We start from the raw sequence: 16792 nt of genomic DNA, 5'->3' as shown, positions 1-16792 counted from the left end.
AGATCCCTGCTGCTGCTGTGTGTGTGTGAACAGCGTGTATGTGTGTCACTGTGTGTGTGTGTCACTGTGTGTGTGAACACACACTGTGTGTGTGTGAACACTGTGTGTGTGTCACTGTGTGTGTCACTGTGTGTGTGTGAACACTGTGTGTGATCATTGTGTGTGTGTGTCACTGTGTGTGTGTGTGTGTGTCACCGTGTGTGTGTGAACACTGTGTGTGTGTGTATTTGTATCCACACACGCGCGCTGCAGGTGCGTTCATGCCGCTGACGGCGAATGCCCTCTGGCCAATATTTGAACCGGGTTCTGTGCCGTCCCGTAGGTTGACTCGGTCCTAATTGAGTAACCTGATGGGTTGTGGTAAAAACAACAACAACAAAACAAAGACGTCAATCGGCGGCCTGGGCGTGGTGTTGGTCACGCACGCCCCTATAGCCCGTGAAGGGGGTACGGGTGGTGTGCGGGTCTCGAGGGGTTATCTGTGTACCAGACGGAGTGTGTACACGTGGGTGCGATATGTGCATGTTGAAGCGTGTACACGTGGCATATACACGTGGCGTGTGTGCGTGTACGGCTTGTTTACACGCGGCGTGTGCACGCGGCAGGTTCCCGACGGCAGGAGGAGGTAAGGCGGTGACTGCCTTGCGATGATTGATGGACTTGGCTTTTTCCGCAATCATTTGGCAACTTTGTGACATTACGCAGCACATTCAGCATGGCCGCGAGCAGCGTGTGTGGTGTGCATGTGCAGTGTGTGTGGGGAGAGTGTGTGTGTGGTGTGCATGTGGAGTGTGTGTGGGTGTGTTGGGTTATGGAGGGTGGGTGAAGCTGTGTGTGGAACGGTGGCGCAGTGGTTAGCGCAGTCGGCATGCGAACTCCGCTGTCCGAGTTTCGATTCTCCGCTCATGGCCAATATCCGTGACGAATACCTGAACCGGTCCCGGGCCTCACCTAGGTCGACTCAGCCTTGAGTGGGCACCTGGTGCGATGTGTAGAGAGGTTAGTGGTGGTGTCGGTGGTTGTCGAGGCGATTGTGGTTGTGTTTGTGGTGTTGGTTTTGTTGGTTGTGTTGGTGGTGTTGGTGGTGTTGGTGGTGTTGGTTGTGTTGGTTGTGTTGGTGGTGTTGGTTGTGTTGGTTGTGTTGGTTGTGTTGGTTGTGTTGGTGGTGTTGGTGGTGTTGGTTGTGTTGGTTGTGTTGGTTGTGCTACGCCGGCGTCCCTGGAGGGCATTGCGTAGCCACGGGGTGTTTGTTGACACATTTTCGAAATTGATTAATTTCCCTGCAAATCCACCTCCTTCATCACCACCTCTTATTCATTCCCACCTCTTCATTCTACCCAGCCCCTGTGTCTGGTCCGTACTTCTCGTCATTATCCTCATCGTGATGATTACGACGACGACGACGAAGATCACGCGGAACAGGTCTATTCAGAAGGCATATTATACGAACATTGTTTCAAAATAATAATAATTATAATCATCATCATCATCACCGCTACCCGTTGATGACGCCCATGACCCCAATGGTAGGGTACAGATGTTCACGTTATACGGTACAGATGTGTGTGTTACGGTTGCAAAATGTATCATCATCAACAACAACAATTCCACGGGAGATATTCCGTATAAGATTAAGAAATTCCAAATTTTAATATAACCGCGGCGGATACTTGGGTCACTTAGCGGCTAGCCACGACAAACATTAGCACACACGCACACGCATGCAAATGACACAAACACCCCCCCACGTATCCTTCAATGGACTGTTGGGGCAAGCCCTGTCAGCGAGCACCTAGAAGGGCAAACATTCTGCGTAAGAATGATTGGTTTGGTCGGAACCACGTCCTGTGGTTCTCTCTGTTACTGAGTACGTACCTGGTGCTGTTCTTTCGTATTCGTCACCATAGCGGTGGCGCTTACACACCACACCAGGCGCAGTTACAACTTTACGGCTGAGTTGACCTAAGGGGAGGCCAAGCACCGGTCCGGACATTCGCCCCTGACGTTGCCCGTGAGCGGGCCGCCGGGTTGGTAGCGCGGTGCGCTAACCACTGCGCCACCGCTCCCCGGTGCAACGACACTCACACAAATTCTCCCCCTCGTGATCTCTCAACTAGCCGGGGTCGTGTTCCTATCCACACGGATAAGCAGGCGATCTGTCTCCGTCACATATCCGTCTGTACACATTACAAACCGTCTCACAATAATATGACAAAGCTGCAGTCCTGTATTCATTACACATCCTGGTGGCGCGAGTACATTGCAGCAGCATTGATTCAGAACAAGCAAATCCCTGGACCGGCTAAGAGGCGCGGGGTCTCATCGGCAGTTCCGGGCTTTCGGCTTTCGTACCGCAAGCGTTGGCCACATGCCGCTGTTGCACAACTGCTGCGGAAACCGAGGCGCGACTTTGATAGGGTGGGGGGGAGCGACTGCTGATTAAATATGCAACGTGAGTGAGGAGCGGTGGCGCAGCGGTGAGCGCGCCGTGCTGTGAACCCACACGAACACGAGACAAAGGTCCCCCCCGGCATAGGCTTCAGCGGACTGTTGGGGCGCGCAGCTATGAAAGACCGGCACCCGAAATCCGAGTGGGTGGACGGGCAGGGGGTGGTTAACGAGCAGCAGCAGCAGCACCACGCCCTGCTGCCTTTGTCTCCCCAGTGCTGATGTTTACACACAGCACCGGGTAATTATTTGAGGTTAAATACACGGGTTGAATAGGCGCGCATACGCGCCGAATTGAATTTATGTAACAAATGTTCACCGCTGACTTTCATCAACATTAACGTATGCACCATTTCTCTTTTGAAATGTGTTTACGAAAGAAGTCAAAGTAATTGTTGATAATGATAATGAATACAATATTTAATTGAAAAGGAATAAACAACACGAATGCTTTAGTGGCAGTGTGAACTTTAATTAAAATAACCCGACGATTGCCCCCACTTTTGGCCCAGCCTGTTCACAATTCCCGTCTCTGTGAAGCTAAGCGGCGTCGTGCCTGGATAGTGCCCGGATGGGTGGGTGGCCAGCTGACGCACAAGGCAGGGCTGCTAAAGGCGCCGTGGGGCAGTGCGACAACATTTAATTTACTATTCGATCTGCAACTCGTTCCGACTTCACCAACACGCACTGGCCAACCTGGTGAAGTACTTCCCACGTTTTTCTGCGACCTCTGGGTGAAACGCGCGCTTTATATATTTTTTAAATCCTTTATATTAAGTTCACTTGCTTGCTTGCTTGCGCGTTTACGACCGTGCAAATCTTTCGGTCGTTTTTTAACCCACTTCCCGTGATCCAATCGAGCTGACATTTTGCACACAGACTCGTTGTGCGTGACAATTTATTTTCGTGAAAATTTTTTTCCATAACTTTACACTTTTTAGGGAATTTTTTTTAAAATATTTAATTACCAATTGCTTAATGGTGGCAGGCAATCATCTGACCCATAGGTGGCAGCCATCTCAAGCCAGAGGACGAGAGGACTCTAGCCGCCACACATATTAAGGATTTATAGTGAAAAACTTTGTTTTTACGGGTTAATTTTTTACAAGTGTAAATCATTATTATTAATATTCTTAATTCTTGTGAACTGACAAGAAAAACCTGAGCCCTCCAGGTGCGCTTCGTCACAGCTACTCTTTGTGTGTGCGTGTGTGTGTATGTGACTTTGTGTGTGCTTGTGTGTGCGTGTGTGTGTGAGCGGTAGTGTAGCGGTGAGCGCTACGCTACGCTACGAACCTGGCGACCCGGGTTCGATTCCCGCTCACGGCCAACACCGGTGACGATTATCTGAACCGGCCTCACCTAGGTCGACTCAGCCTTAAATGAGTACCTGGTTCGATGTGTAAACATCGCTACTAGGGAGACAAAGGCGGCCAGGCGTGGTGTTGGTCACCCACCCCCTCGTGTGCCGAGTCCGGCCTTTACAGGTGCTCGCTAACAGCACTTGCCCGCAAAAGTCTATTAAGGATATACGGGGGATCTTTGTCAATGTGGGGAGCGGTGGTGCAGCGGTTATCGCACTGCGCTGCGAATCCTGCGACCTCCCCCCTCCCACCGGAAAATCGATTTACGTCCGAGGGTCAACATCGCTAACGAATATCCGAATACGTTCGCGCCCCCCCCCTAGATCGACTCGGCCTTAAATCGGTAGCAGGTGCCGCGCGTCTTAAACATCGGCAATCTGGTGAAGGCTATAGGAGGAGGGAGGGAAGGATTGGGGGGTGGGGGGATCTGTCTTTGTATCTGTGAGCTGGTTCTGTGTGTTGGTGGCACGGATGATGGAGCTTAGGGGGAACTCACCGGAATATGTATCTACACTCGATGAATCCGATGAGCTATGAAGCTCTTTTTCACACACACACGTCCAGAAACCCCACGCGATAAACACGGGGCTCACTCAGCCACTCGGGCTGCCGGCTCTTGCCCCCTCCCCTCCCCTCCACCCTCCACCCTCCCCCTCCCCTCCACCCTCCCCCTCCCCTCCACCCTCCCCCTCCACCCGGATCCTGATTAATGCTGTCATTAGTGTCGAGGCCACGTTGACGGGAGCCGGGGGGGGGGGGTTGCCCTCTTTACCCCACCCACCCCACCCTCCACCCACCACGTTATCAAGGATCAGTTGAAGTAATAGCGATGTGGGTATCATTATCATCATCACCGCCACCATCATCATCAGTGCTCATTTCTGCCGGAACCGTCGAGAAGAAACGCTGTCCGTTCGGGATTCTTTTTTTTTGACGTTTGGCAACACCACAAATCCATCTCGCCTCGCTGCGTCCGCGCCGTGTAAACCCACACACAGAATTCTCCGCAATAGAGGTGACTAACAATATAGGATTATTACAATCGTCATCATCATTGTTAGTTACAGGGGTGCTTTGCACTGAAGTGCTCGTGCCTTCCGCCGATAAGCCCTGACTCCAAGCCTGCTCTGTCGTCGCGTTCCGGGAAAAAGCATCGAGCGAGACGTTAGAATCCATGCGCGCCTTGATCCAATGAAGTCTTGAGATTTGGTGAAGCCGTGCTGTGTAAAAAAAGGGCATTATTATTATAATTTAATATAACGATTCCTACTTATTTCTGACCTCTCTCTCTCTCATCATCAGCGCCATCCATCTGCCCTTCACCTATTGCCCACTCCGCATCGAGAGACCCGGATCCACCTCCTTTTGAATTCGCACTCTGATGATGCCTTCTTGTGATGGTGGTGGGGGGGGTGGCTGGGGAGGTTTGTGGGCGGCCTGTGACCGTGGGGACGGTAGGAGGGTGGTGGGTGGTGGGTGGGGGGGATCACAATGCCCTCTATAAACCATCACGCCAACTCCGAACATCGTCACAGCAGCAGCAGCAGCCACGGGACCAAGACGGTGATACCCGCGTCGCTTCCAGGTACGTTTCTGCGGTCGTCTGGAACGCCTTTTCCTCCCGATATTTAGGGAGCTACTGGCAGCTCCAGCGCTTCTACCTCGTCCACGTGGAGAGCCCAATTACGCTTTGGACTGCTTGTAAATGCCGTGGCTTTCTTTTGTCCTCCAGCAACGCCGGTGTTGCTGTTCTAGTGACGCATTGGCCACGTTCTGTTGACGTGCCACTAGCTTGCTGATTGGCTGTGTCGGGTGGTGGCGGGTTTAACGACACATTTATATATTTACGCGATCTAACACAAAAACACCTCTATTGTCGGTAGAGTTCGCTGTCCCCCCCCCCCTCCGTCGAACCTCCGATTAGCAGGGCCGGCTACGTACGGCGCGAAAGAAGTTTAGCAAACGAAGACAAAGATCCCCCGTATAGCCTTAACAGACTGTTGGGGGCAAGTACTGCTAGCGAGCAGTTCAACACGCCCACACGCACGCACCACACGCACGCACCACACGCACGCGCCACACGCACACACACACCGCACACACCACACGCACGCACCACACGCACACACACCACACACACCACACGCACACACCACACGCACGAACACACCACACGCACGCACGCACACACACACACCACACGCACACACACACCGCACACACCACACGCACACACCACACGCACACACCACACGCACGAACACACCACACGCACAAACACACCACACGCACGAACACACCACACGCACGCACACACACACACCACACGCACGCACCACACCGCACACACCACACGCACACACCACACCGCACATACCACACTGCACACACCACACGCACACACCACACGCACACACCACACGCACACACCACACACACACCACACGCACACACCACAGGCACACACAAAAAACAAAGATCCGCCATATACCCTTAACAGACTGTAAGGGCAAGTGCTGTTAGCGAGCACCTATGAAGGCCGGAACGGTACACGAGGGGGTGGGTGGCCAGCACCATGCCCAACCGCCTTTGTCTCCCTAGTGGCGATGTTTACACACCGCACCAGGTACTCATTTGAGGCTGAGTCGACCTAGGGGAGGCCTAGGACTGGTTCAGATAATCGTCACTGGGGTTGGCCGTGAGCGGGAATCGAACCCGTGTCGCCGGGTTCCTAGCACAGCGCGCTAACCGCTGCACTACCGCTCCCCACAACACACACCACACACACACTACTCACGCATACAAACATCACACACACACCACACACACACATCACACCTCACACGCACACACACCACACACATACACCACACACATACACCACACACACAGCACACACACAGCACACACACCACACACCACATACACACCACATACACATCACACACACATCACACACAAACACCACGCACACCACAGACACCACACACACACACGTACACACACATCACACACACATCTCATACGCACCTCACACACGCACACACACACACACGCACACACACACCACACACACACACCACACACACACACACCACACACACATCACACACCACACACACATCACACACATACACCACACACACACCGCACACACACACACACACCACACACACATCACACACACCACACACACGTGAAGAGCCGGGGCAGGTGCAAGGTGAGGAAACGAGACACCGATCGGCCGTCATCGGTGCCCTCTTTACTCAGCACCGCGGTGGGTGTGGGGGGGGGTGGGGGTGTGGGGGGGGGTGTGGGGGGGGTGGGGGCTCTCACCGCCACACGGGCACCGCCCCGCGAGTAAACACAGGTGGCATTAGAGGAGTGGGTCAACAACAACAACGACAACAAAAACCCCCGCCACAGGTGCCTTTCAAATAGCCCGGAGCCGTGGCAATTGCCCGACAGCAAAGGGAATCGTGGGAAAGCGGCGAGCGGGCTGTTGCCAGCCCGATCGCCGCTGGGATTCCGCGGTAGATAATACAAAAACACGAGGGCAGCCTCGGCAGCATCAGCAGCCTCAGCAGCATCAACATCAGCAGCCATCAGCACCATCAGCAGCATCAGCAGCAGCCATCAGCATCAGCAGCATCAGCCTCAGCAGCATCAGTAGCCATCAGCAGCCTCAGCAGCATCAGCAGCCAGCAGCAGCAGCCATCAGCAGCAGCAGCAGCAGCCATCGTCAGCAGCAGCATCAGCCTCAGCAGCACCATCAGCAGCAGCATCATCAGCAGCAGCCATCAGCATCAGCCTCAGCACCATCAGCATCAGCAGCAGCCTCAACATCAGCAGCAGCCATCAGCATCAGCAGCATCAGCAGCAGCAGCATCAGCAGCCTCAGCACCATCAGCAGCAGCATCAGCAGCAGCACCATCAGCAGCATCAGCAGCATCAGCACCATCAGCAGCATCAGCACCATCAGCAGCATCAGCAGCACCATCAGCAGCATCAGCAGCATTAGCACCATCAGCAGCACCATCAGCACCATCAGCATCATCAGCATCATCAGCAGCAGCCTCCGTCGTTTTGCCGTTGGCCACATGCGCGCCCGCTTCGTGGTGAATGCGCGAGGCCGCCGTCCCGGCTTGCCCAGATGATGGCATCGCAGCGACGCAGACTTTTGGTGGGTCAAGCGCTGTTCGCAAGCGAGCAGCACCTCGAGTGAAAGCCGGAACGGCACACGAAGGGGGAGGGTGAGGCCAGCACCACGCCCGGCCGCCTTTGCCTCTCCCGGCGACCGATGTTTACACACCGCACGCCAGGTACTCGGTTTGAGGCTGAGTCGACCTAGGGGAGGAACAGGGCCGGTTCAGATAATCGTCATCGCCGGAACCGTTGAGAAGAAACGCTGTCCGTTCGGGATTCTTTTTTTTGACGTTTGGCAACACCGCAAAATCCATCTCGCCTCGCTGCGTCCGCGCCGTGTAAACCCACAACACAGGGTTCTACGCAATAGAGGTGACCAACATATAGGATTATTACCATCATGGTTAGTTACAGGGGTGCTTTGCACTGAAGTGCTCGTGCCTTACGCCGATAAGCCCTGACTCCAAGCCTGCTCTGTCGTCGCGTTCCGGGAAAAAGCATCGAGCGAGACGTTAGAATCCATGCGCGCCTTGATCCAATCAACTCTTGAGATTTGGTGAAGCCGTGCTGTGTAAAGAAAGGGCATTATTATTATAATTATATATAACGATTCCTCCTTATTTCTGACCTCTCTCTCTCTCATCATCAGCGCCATCCATCTGCCCTTCACCTATTGTCCACATCGCATCGAGAGACCCGGATCCACCTCCTATTGAATTCGCTCTCGCACTCTGATGATGGCTTCTTGTGATGATGGTGGTGGTGGTGGTGGGGGGGTGGGGCCTGTGACCGTGGGGACGATAGGGGTGGCAATTGTCCGATAGCAAGGAAATCGTTTACACACCGCACGCCAGCTACTCGGTTTGAGGCTCAGTCGACCTAGGGGAGGAACAGGGCCGGTTCAGATAATCGTCACCCTCGAGTTCTCGGCAGGCCGAACGGTGAAAGAGAAACGTCTCGAGGGCTGTAGGAGTGCCCACACTTTACTCGACACTACGCGTGTGACCTCACTGCGTTGGACCCGTTGATACCAGCGGTGTCTGAATGGACGACTTGCACGGAACACATGTTTTGTTCGTGTGAATAATGCCCTATGATTAGTAGCCTAAGGTCACAAATAATTACCCAATGTTATCCCCATCGAGCTGTTGGTTTCACGTGACGTCGGGAACCGTTCTGATCTCACTCTCTCTCAGAGCAGCGCAAACTCTTCACGTTGGGAGAGAGCGGCACGCGGACGCGAATATCGCAGAACTACTGCCGAGATCCCCTTCAAATCGCCTCCAATTCCCCACAGCACGGGGGCAGCAATTTCCCACCGCACCGCGACGTTTGTCGCCCGACGCAAGTGGAAGACTTTTGTGAGAGCCGGAATTTAAGCCACATTGAGAGCAGCAATCAAATGGAATGTTACGGGGTTTATTGTTCATCATTGTATTCATTTGCGTGCGGTCGTTTCGTTGCTGGGTTGTGACCGTCAACTTGATTGAAAACTCAATTCTTTCACGAGGCGCATGTGTTGTCCATCGTTGTCCTTCACCCCCATCACCCCCGCACCTCCGATTAGCACGGTTGGCTACGTGCGGTGCGAAAGAAGTTCAACATTCATACCGTACAACTTCACGGCACTCGAGAACGTGGTTTGAATCGCGGGCGGCTGAAAGCTGGATGTGAACCCAGGTCTCTCAGCGGGGACAACTAATTGTAAACATAATTACACATAATAAACGTTTTTGGGTTAGATCGCGTTATTTATAAATGTGTCGTAACCCTCCACCACCCGACACGGCCAATCAGCAAAAAAGTGTCACGTTGACAAAAGACAAATAGTTCACTGCTTCAGCCCACCGGTGTGTTGAAGAGTGAATCCACAACATTTACAGTTTTTGAGTACGACGTTTCGCTGGTAATTGCATCCAGCATCATCGGGCAATTTTGCTGATTGGCCGTGCCGGGTTTTGGAGGGTTACGACGCATTTATAAATAACGCGGTCGAACCCAAAAACGTTAATTATGAATAATATCGGTCGCGAAAGTCTACGTGTTAAACCAAAAATAATTACGTTAACAAGTCCGATTTAGAATGCGTACAAAATGCGTGCAGCGAGTCGCTAACGCGAGCCGGCTATCGCTCTGACCTCTGAGCCACCCCAGCCACCTCGACTACGGTTATATAAATAATTATTGTTTTCTCATAAACAGAGCTTCACATTTCACGTCACACGGCACGAGACACACAGAGCCGAGGTGTGCATCCGTAAGATAAAGGATGTTTTTGTCTCTTTGGACGGTGACTATACCTTGCACCTTATCAGCATCATATTCATCAGTCTTCCATTTCTTTTTTACTCTACTTACAGGAGACCCAGAGCCATCAATCAGAGTGATGACACCGTGGCCATGAAACATTGGGGACACGATATTTGCTCTTTCTCTCTCTCCCTCCACAAAACGCAAGGACGACGGCCACGTGGACATTCTTAAACTTTGCCCCTCCGTAAAGATTATCGGGGAGGAGAGGCGCTGTTACCAGGATTGCGAAATATATTTTCCATGGTATTTATTGAAAGTAAATAATTGTCATCTCCGCCCTCCTTAACACGCAGCAGCAGCAGCAGCCGCCTCTCGCTGTAAATCCGTGCCCTTTAAAGGTCGGGCCAAACATGGCAATTAATAATATTTACGGTTTTGTTAATATTAGGGGCGGGGGAGGGGGGTGGAAATTGATGGTCGGAATATTAAAGAAATATACGGCCGAGGGTTTGAATTGCCGTGTTTAGAGATGGGTAGCGGCGTTACCGTCTGTAGCGGTGCGCGTCTTTGGAGCAGATTTTCGTCCAAGATTTCCCCCGTAAAGAAAACGATCCATAAAATTCAGAGAGCGCCTGTAAGCGATGTTTATATTTCTCCTACACCGCGACGGCAGCGAGGAAACGCGGCTCTGAAAATACTGCGGGTGAGAAATTGAGTGAAAGTAAAAAAAAATTGACCGTTTAATTTGTCAGAACCAGAAAAAAAAAATCGTCACCGCAATTTGACGAATCTAACCCGTGTATGGCTGATGTTGATGGTTGAGAGCAACTGCTGCTGCTGCTGATGATGATGAAGAAGATGATCGTCTCCTCCTGCGTATGTGTTGAATGGGGCTATCGATTCGCCGTTGTCGTCGGCACAAGTTGCCCGTGGTCTTTTCTGGGCGACCACGCAGAGTCGCACGCCGGAGATGTTTGGACGGCAACCAAATGTTGACGATAGGCGGCGGGCAGCAAACTTGCGGCCGCGTTTCGACTGCAAGCGTCTCAATTTTAGAGCGACAAAATGAGGTGGTGGTGCTCAGGGGCAGGTCAGGCAGCTGGCCCGGAGGTCAAGGACGCTGGCTGAGCCGGCGCCGCTGAGAACCTGGGTTCGAATCCGGGTTTCAGCCGCAGCCTCTGATTCAAACCGGGTTCTCGAATCGATCGTCTCAGCCTGGTCACTAATATCAGCCCCCCCCCCCAAAAAAAAAGAGTCGTGTTTACATTTTCGAGTTAATTTGGCAACATTCTGGCTCCAAGAATTAAAAAAAACTATTTTATTGACATGCGAAGAATACTCTATGCAGAGAATATAACATGTGTTTTGCGTCCCTCTCACATGGCTATAAGGCCCGCTGTAGTGGCCTAGGAAGTAGTTCTGAAAAGTCGTCTTCCTCTGGAATTCTCTGACACAGGGAGGTGCCCCTTCCCAAACAGAAATGTCCCTGTCTCGTGATAGCACGACACAGATAACACAATTTGAGACACCCGTATGCCTGGGGGGAGAAGCGACATCATATTAATACTCACAACAACATAGAAAGGAGATGGGTGTTCGGATGAGTTGGCACAGGGGGCTTGGAGGAGAGGTCGGGAGATGGTTAGGTGTGCCGAGTGTGGGGGTCTAGGGTCTGGTGTACAATGTGTGGTGTGCGGTGGCTGATGTGTAGTATGTAGTATGTGGTCTGTGGTGTGTGGTGTGGTATGCGATGTGTAGTGTGGTGTGCAGTGTGCTATGTGCCGTGTGGTGTGCAGTGTGTGGTGTCTGATGTGTAGTATGTAGTATGTAGTCTGTGGTGTGGTGTGTGGTGTGCGGTGTGTAGTGTGGTCTGCAGTGTGCTATGTGTCGTGTGGTGTGCAGTGTGCGGTGTCTGATGTGTAGTATGTGGTGTGTAGTGTGGTGTGCGATGTGTAGTGTGGTGTGCGGTGTGCCGTGTGGTGTGCGGTGTGCCGTGTGGTGTGCGGTGTGTCGTGTGGTGTGCAGTGTGCGGTGTTTGATGTGTAGTATGCGATGTGTAGTGTGGTGTGCGATGTGTAGTGTGGTGTGCGGTGTGCTGTGTGGTGTGCGGTGTGCGGTGTGGTGTGCGGTGTGCTATGTGTCGTGTGGTGTGCAGTGTGCGGTGTCTGATGTGTGGTATGCGATGTGTAGTGTGGTGTGCGGTGTGCGGTGTGCACCGTGCACGGTGTGCAAGGCGTGGTGTGCGATGTTGCAGTGCACAGAGCGCGGTGCGCGCTGTGCGGTAGCGCGGTGTCTCTGCGCCTCTGCGCCGCTGTGCCTCGGGATTTGTTGCGGACCGCTGATCGGGGTCGTCCGATGCGTGGGGGGTTACCCCGCGCCCGGGGGGATCATCGCTGGCAAAAATCTCCCAACACCGAAACGAAACGAATCAATTTCTTCCATCACCCCGCGAATCATAGCGTTTGATCCGCGTTCAGACTCGCCGATGAATTCTCCGATCCAAGATTTCCACTCTGATTTGAAGTCATTACTACTTGCCTTTTTTCGTTGTTGTTGTTGTTGTTGAAATCAGTTTATTTACTTATGCGTGTGTGTGCCGAAACACGAAAATACTTATTTATTATTAATTTAGCTCGCTCGTCCGAGTCGAGGCAGTAGCGGCAGCAAGCAACCAGGCAGGAGCAGTGCCGGATTAAGCGAGTGCGGGGCCTGTAGAATAACTGTCTTTCCGACAGACCTGTTTTTCACCTGAGGACGGCTGCTTGCGTTGTGGCCGAAACGTCGTGAGAATTGTATTTTATTATGTTTTATTTGTATTATTTCCCTTCTACGTGACTTTACCGAAAGAACCAAGAAGATGAATCCCTGCAGTCACGAAAGCTTTAAATCGAAATTTATGGGCCCTAAATAAATAAATAAAACACGGAAATATTAAAACACAAATTTTAACTTGCATAGGAAAGTAATTGTGTTTTTAAATTTGTCATACAGCCGGATAATACCACAAATCGCTAACCTTAAACACCCGGTCGTTCATAAAAGTTGAAGGCAGTATAGTGCTATAGTAATAGAGCAAGTGCCGAATCACTGAATCGGAATTGATAGCTTGAAAGCATTTAGCGCGGGGCCCTTGAAAGTGCGGAGCCCGTAGCTACATATGTAGCTACTTTTGCTACGAGGATCATCCGGCACTGCACAGGATCCTCCATCCTTGGCAGAACTGCGGTGGCTAAAGCGAGGCTTCAGCGGGCACGGTCTCCAGCAAGGTGCCACATCAGCGTCTGTCTGATTGCTCCACAGCAGCTACAGTTCGGGTTGTCGCTTTGCTGCACCCTTGTTAAATAGAGGGGCCCAATCGCAGGCTTGCTGCACACACACACACAGAGGCCTCGTGGCTGCGCACACACACACACACAGAGGCCTCGTTGCTGTCAGCGAGTAGCACCTCTGAAGGCGGCACGGCGCACGAGCGAGTGGGGTGGCCAGCGACACGCCCGGCCGCCTTTGTCTCCCCCAGTGGTCGATGTTTACACATCGCACCAGGTACTCATTTTGAGGCCGAGTCGACCCAGCGCAGGCCCAGGGCCGGTTCGGGTAATGAATCGTCACCGGGAGTGGAACTCGGCTCGCCGCCACGCCACCGCTTTCACACCTCCGCAGTTCATCCGTGCTGTAGACTCCCTCTGATCTCGCCGCTTCCCTATTGACCACCACCCACCCCACCACGTCCCCATCTGCCCCAGACCGACTGCGCCTCTCCTCTCCGCCGGATCAACGCGCCCCCCCCCCCCCCCCAAAACCGCTGCCGTGGTTTTGGCGGCGGTCGTGAGCCGCGGTGGCGTCTCCTGACGACTGCACCCCGAGAGAGAGAGAGAGAGCGGACCAACTCGTTGTTTTTCTATTTCGCAATTGGCGTCTGAGAGCCCCCGGGAGCAGGCGATCGTTAGCGCAGCGGTGCCCAACCTGTTTGGCACCAGGGACCGGTTTCGTGGAAGAACATTTTTTCACGGACCGGTGGGTGGAGGGTTCATCATTGGGTCTTTCCACCTTTTCAAAGAAGCTCTCCAACGACGTTTGTTTTTGTACTCATTGTGGCGAGGGGTTAGAGCTCGTGGGCGAACCAAAACTGTGACTGAGACGAGTGCGCAGTGCGGGAAAGAGGCGCGGATAGAAATGATAAATAATAAAACGATGGGGGTGGGTTCCACGCGCGGACTCACCACTCACCTCCTGCTGCTGTGCGGCCCGGTTCCTAACAGGCCACGGACCCGTCACCGGTCCACGGACCCGGGGATTGGGGACCCCTGGTTTAGCGGATGTCTTTTATTTTATTTTTGTCGACACAATGGCGCGCGAATACACGGTAGAGCATTTTTATACAGGGCGCTTATTTTAGTTTTCAACACTTTTATGGGACTATCATTGTTTTTTGTATTATAATATACACTGTAACGTGATAACAAATGTGACGTTAATAGCTTCAAAGAGTCAAATAGTCTCCCACTTGTTCGCCTGGAATCTTCTCCAGGTGGTCTCCAGAGCCCGGGAGGCAGCACATCTCTCGTGGTGTTGTTGCAAATTCTCCGAAGTGTTCACATTTTTTTGAAGCACCCTCTGGATCTCTCTCTCTCTCTCGCTCGCTCTGCAGCATTTGTGTACTAAAAACAAACGATCGGTTTCGACGTCATTGAGTCTCATCGGCAGGCTGCTTGTAGCCCGTCAAAGCCCATGGCCAGGTTCGCCGGTTGCTGAGCTCACCGCTGTTGAATTGGTAGGGGAGGGGTCGCGAGGGATGATTGTTCTATCATACACACGCACAACCGAGCGGCAGTGACGGCACGCTGCTGTTGTTGTTGTGTCATTTATTCTCTTGTCATCTAAAGCCGCTCGAGCAGCAATCGACGATCATTCTAACAAGACGCACGTGTTAGCATCGTTCTCATTTTCCCCACCGCCCACACCTCCAATTAGCACGGTTGGCTGCGTACGGTGCGAAAGAAGCTCAGCATAAATACACATTTAAAGCTTTCGTGACTGCAGGGATTCATATTTTTGCTTCTTTCGGAAAAGACGCTGTCTTTCCGACAGCTCTGTTTCTTCACCTGAGGACGGCTGCTTGCGTTGTGGCCGAAACGTCGTGAGAATTTCATTTTATTATGTTTGATTTTTATTAATTTATTATTTCCCTTCTACGCGACTTAACCGAAAGAATCAAGACTACATAAATCCACAGTATAGGAATCATCATCATAATGATGAACCCCAACACGTCGTTGACAAACGAGAGAGACACATTGACACGAGAGAGACACAAACGAGAGAGATTCTCAGACAAACATGTTCCATTGTAGTGTATATGACTACATGAACTGCACCCTCTGCTCTTCGCGTCTGATAGGATCACAGTGATGGCATCGCCTTGACTCGAGTCGAGACCTACACAGGAGAACTTCTTCTCAATTTCTGGAAAATCTCCCGATGAAGCTGCCTGTGATCGCCAGCGAAACGTCGAACTCGTTGTTAGGTCACTCTCCAACACGCTGGTGCACTGAAGCAGTCACCAATTTGGTAGCTTTCGTTGAAGTGACGACCCCGACTCAAGTGGCGGTGGCGAGTTTAACGACGCATTTTTATTTACGCGATCTAACCCACAAATGAAAAAAAATCACCTTTATTATGGAGAGAGAGAGATACATGGCGATTGAAATTCGTCCATTCGGTTAGCCGTCTAAGAATCTCAACACCCTCTTTCAGGAGGCTCCCGCCACAACGGGATATTTGGCCAATTCGTATTTTTTTTCTTCTCAATTAAAAAAAAATTGCTGCGCGCCGCGATAATTTTGGTTTCACGCGGGGATGATAACCCGGAGAAATCCCGCTGCGCGTACGAGGACAGTAATACTCGATTGGGATCCACACAGATGGGTTCACGACCCCCTCCCCCACCCTCCAATCCCCCCAGCTTGTTCCACCGCTGCCACCTCGCATATGCCGCCCGGTGGCTTTGGAAGACTTAGCAAATCTCTACGTGATCCACCAACCCTTTCCTCCAAAGCACTGAGATGGGGTGGGGGTGGCGGGGCGTGGGTGGCCATTACCCACGTGCTGAAAAACGTCGCAATGGTTTGTGGGTAAGACGTGGGTAGGGAGGTGGGCTGGAGGTGGGGGGGAGGGAGTTGGGGGGGGAGAGTGGGGGAGGGAAGGTGGGGGGGAGTTGGGGGGGAGAGTGGGGGGGGAGTTGGGGGGGAGAGTGGGGGGGGGTGGAGGTGAGGGGGAGAGTGGGGGGGAGAGTGGACCGACGAGACGTCAATTGCAACTCCCCTGGCCGTCACGTGGAATTGGCAGAGGCAGTTGAAGATTCTTTCCTCTCAGGCGGGGGGCAGCTGGTGGTGGTGGTGGTGGGGGCAAGCAGGGGCTTTGTGCCCAAATTAAAACGCCGCACTTCGCTTGTCGCTCCCTCTGCCAGCGGCCAGATCGATAGAGGGCCGGACAGCCACGCATCCGGGACGAGTGGCCGGCAAGCCACGACCTACAAATCAATCAGCCAGCCGGTCAGTCACTCAGCCGCCAGTCGGCCAGCG

The 16792-nt window shown here is 52.7% G+C and overlaps 1 protein-coding gene across 7 annotated transcripts in view; it reads left to right on the top strand.

The window, feature by feature from the left end:
* LOC144933039 (uncharacterized) overlaps positions 1 to 16792 on the top strand; it is a 69934-nt gene that overhangs the window by 13116 nt on the left and 40026 nt on the right. Inside the window, exon 4 of one of the 7 annotated variants that reach the window (XM_078857498.1) lies at positions 16678 to 16762. The exons of the other annotated variants lie outside the window; for them this stretch is intronic. Coding sequence (XP_078713624.1) covers positions 16678 to 16762 — 85 coding nt within the window. The remainder of the gene's footprint in view (positions 1 to 16677; positions 16763 to 16792) is intronic. 7 annotated transcript variants of the gene reach the window in all.

The sequence above is a fragment of the Lampetra fluviatilis genome, chromosome 6 (genome assembly GCF_964198595.1).
Source record: "Lampetra fluviatilis chromosome 6, kcLamFluv1.1, whole genome shotgun sequence".
NCBI lineage: Eukaryota > Metazoa > Chordata > Hyperoartia > Petromyzontiformes > Petromyzontidae > Lampetra > Lampetra fluviatilis.
The sequence above is the reverse complement of the archived record's forward strand: the minus strand, read 5'-3'. Positions and strand labels throughout refer to the sequence as shown.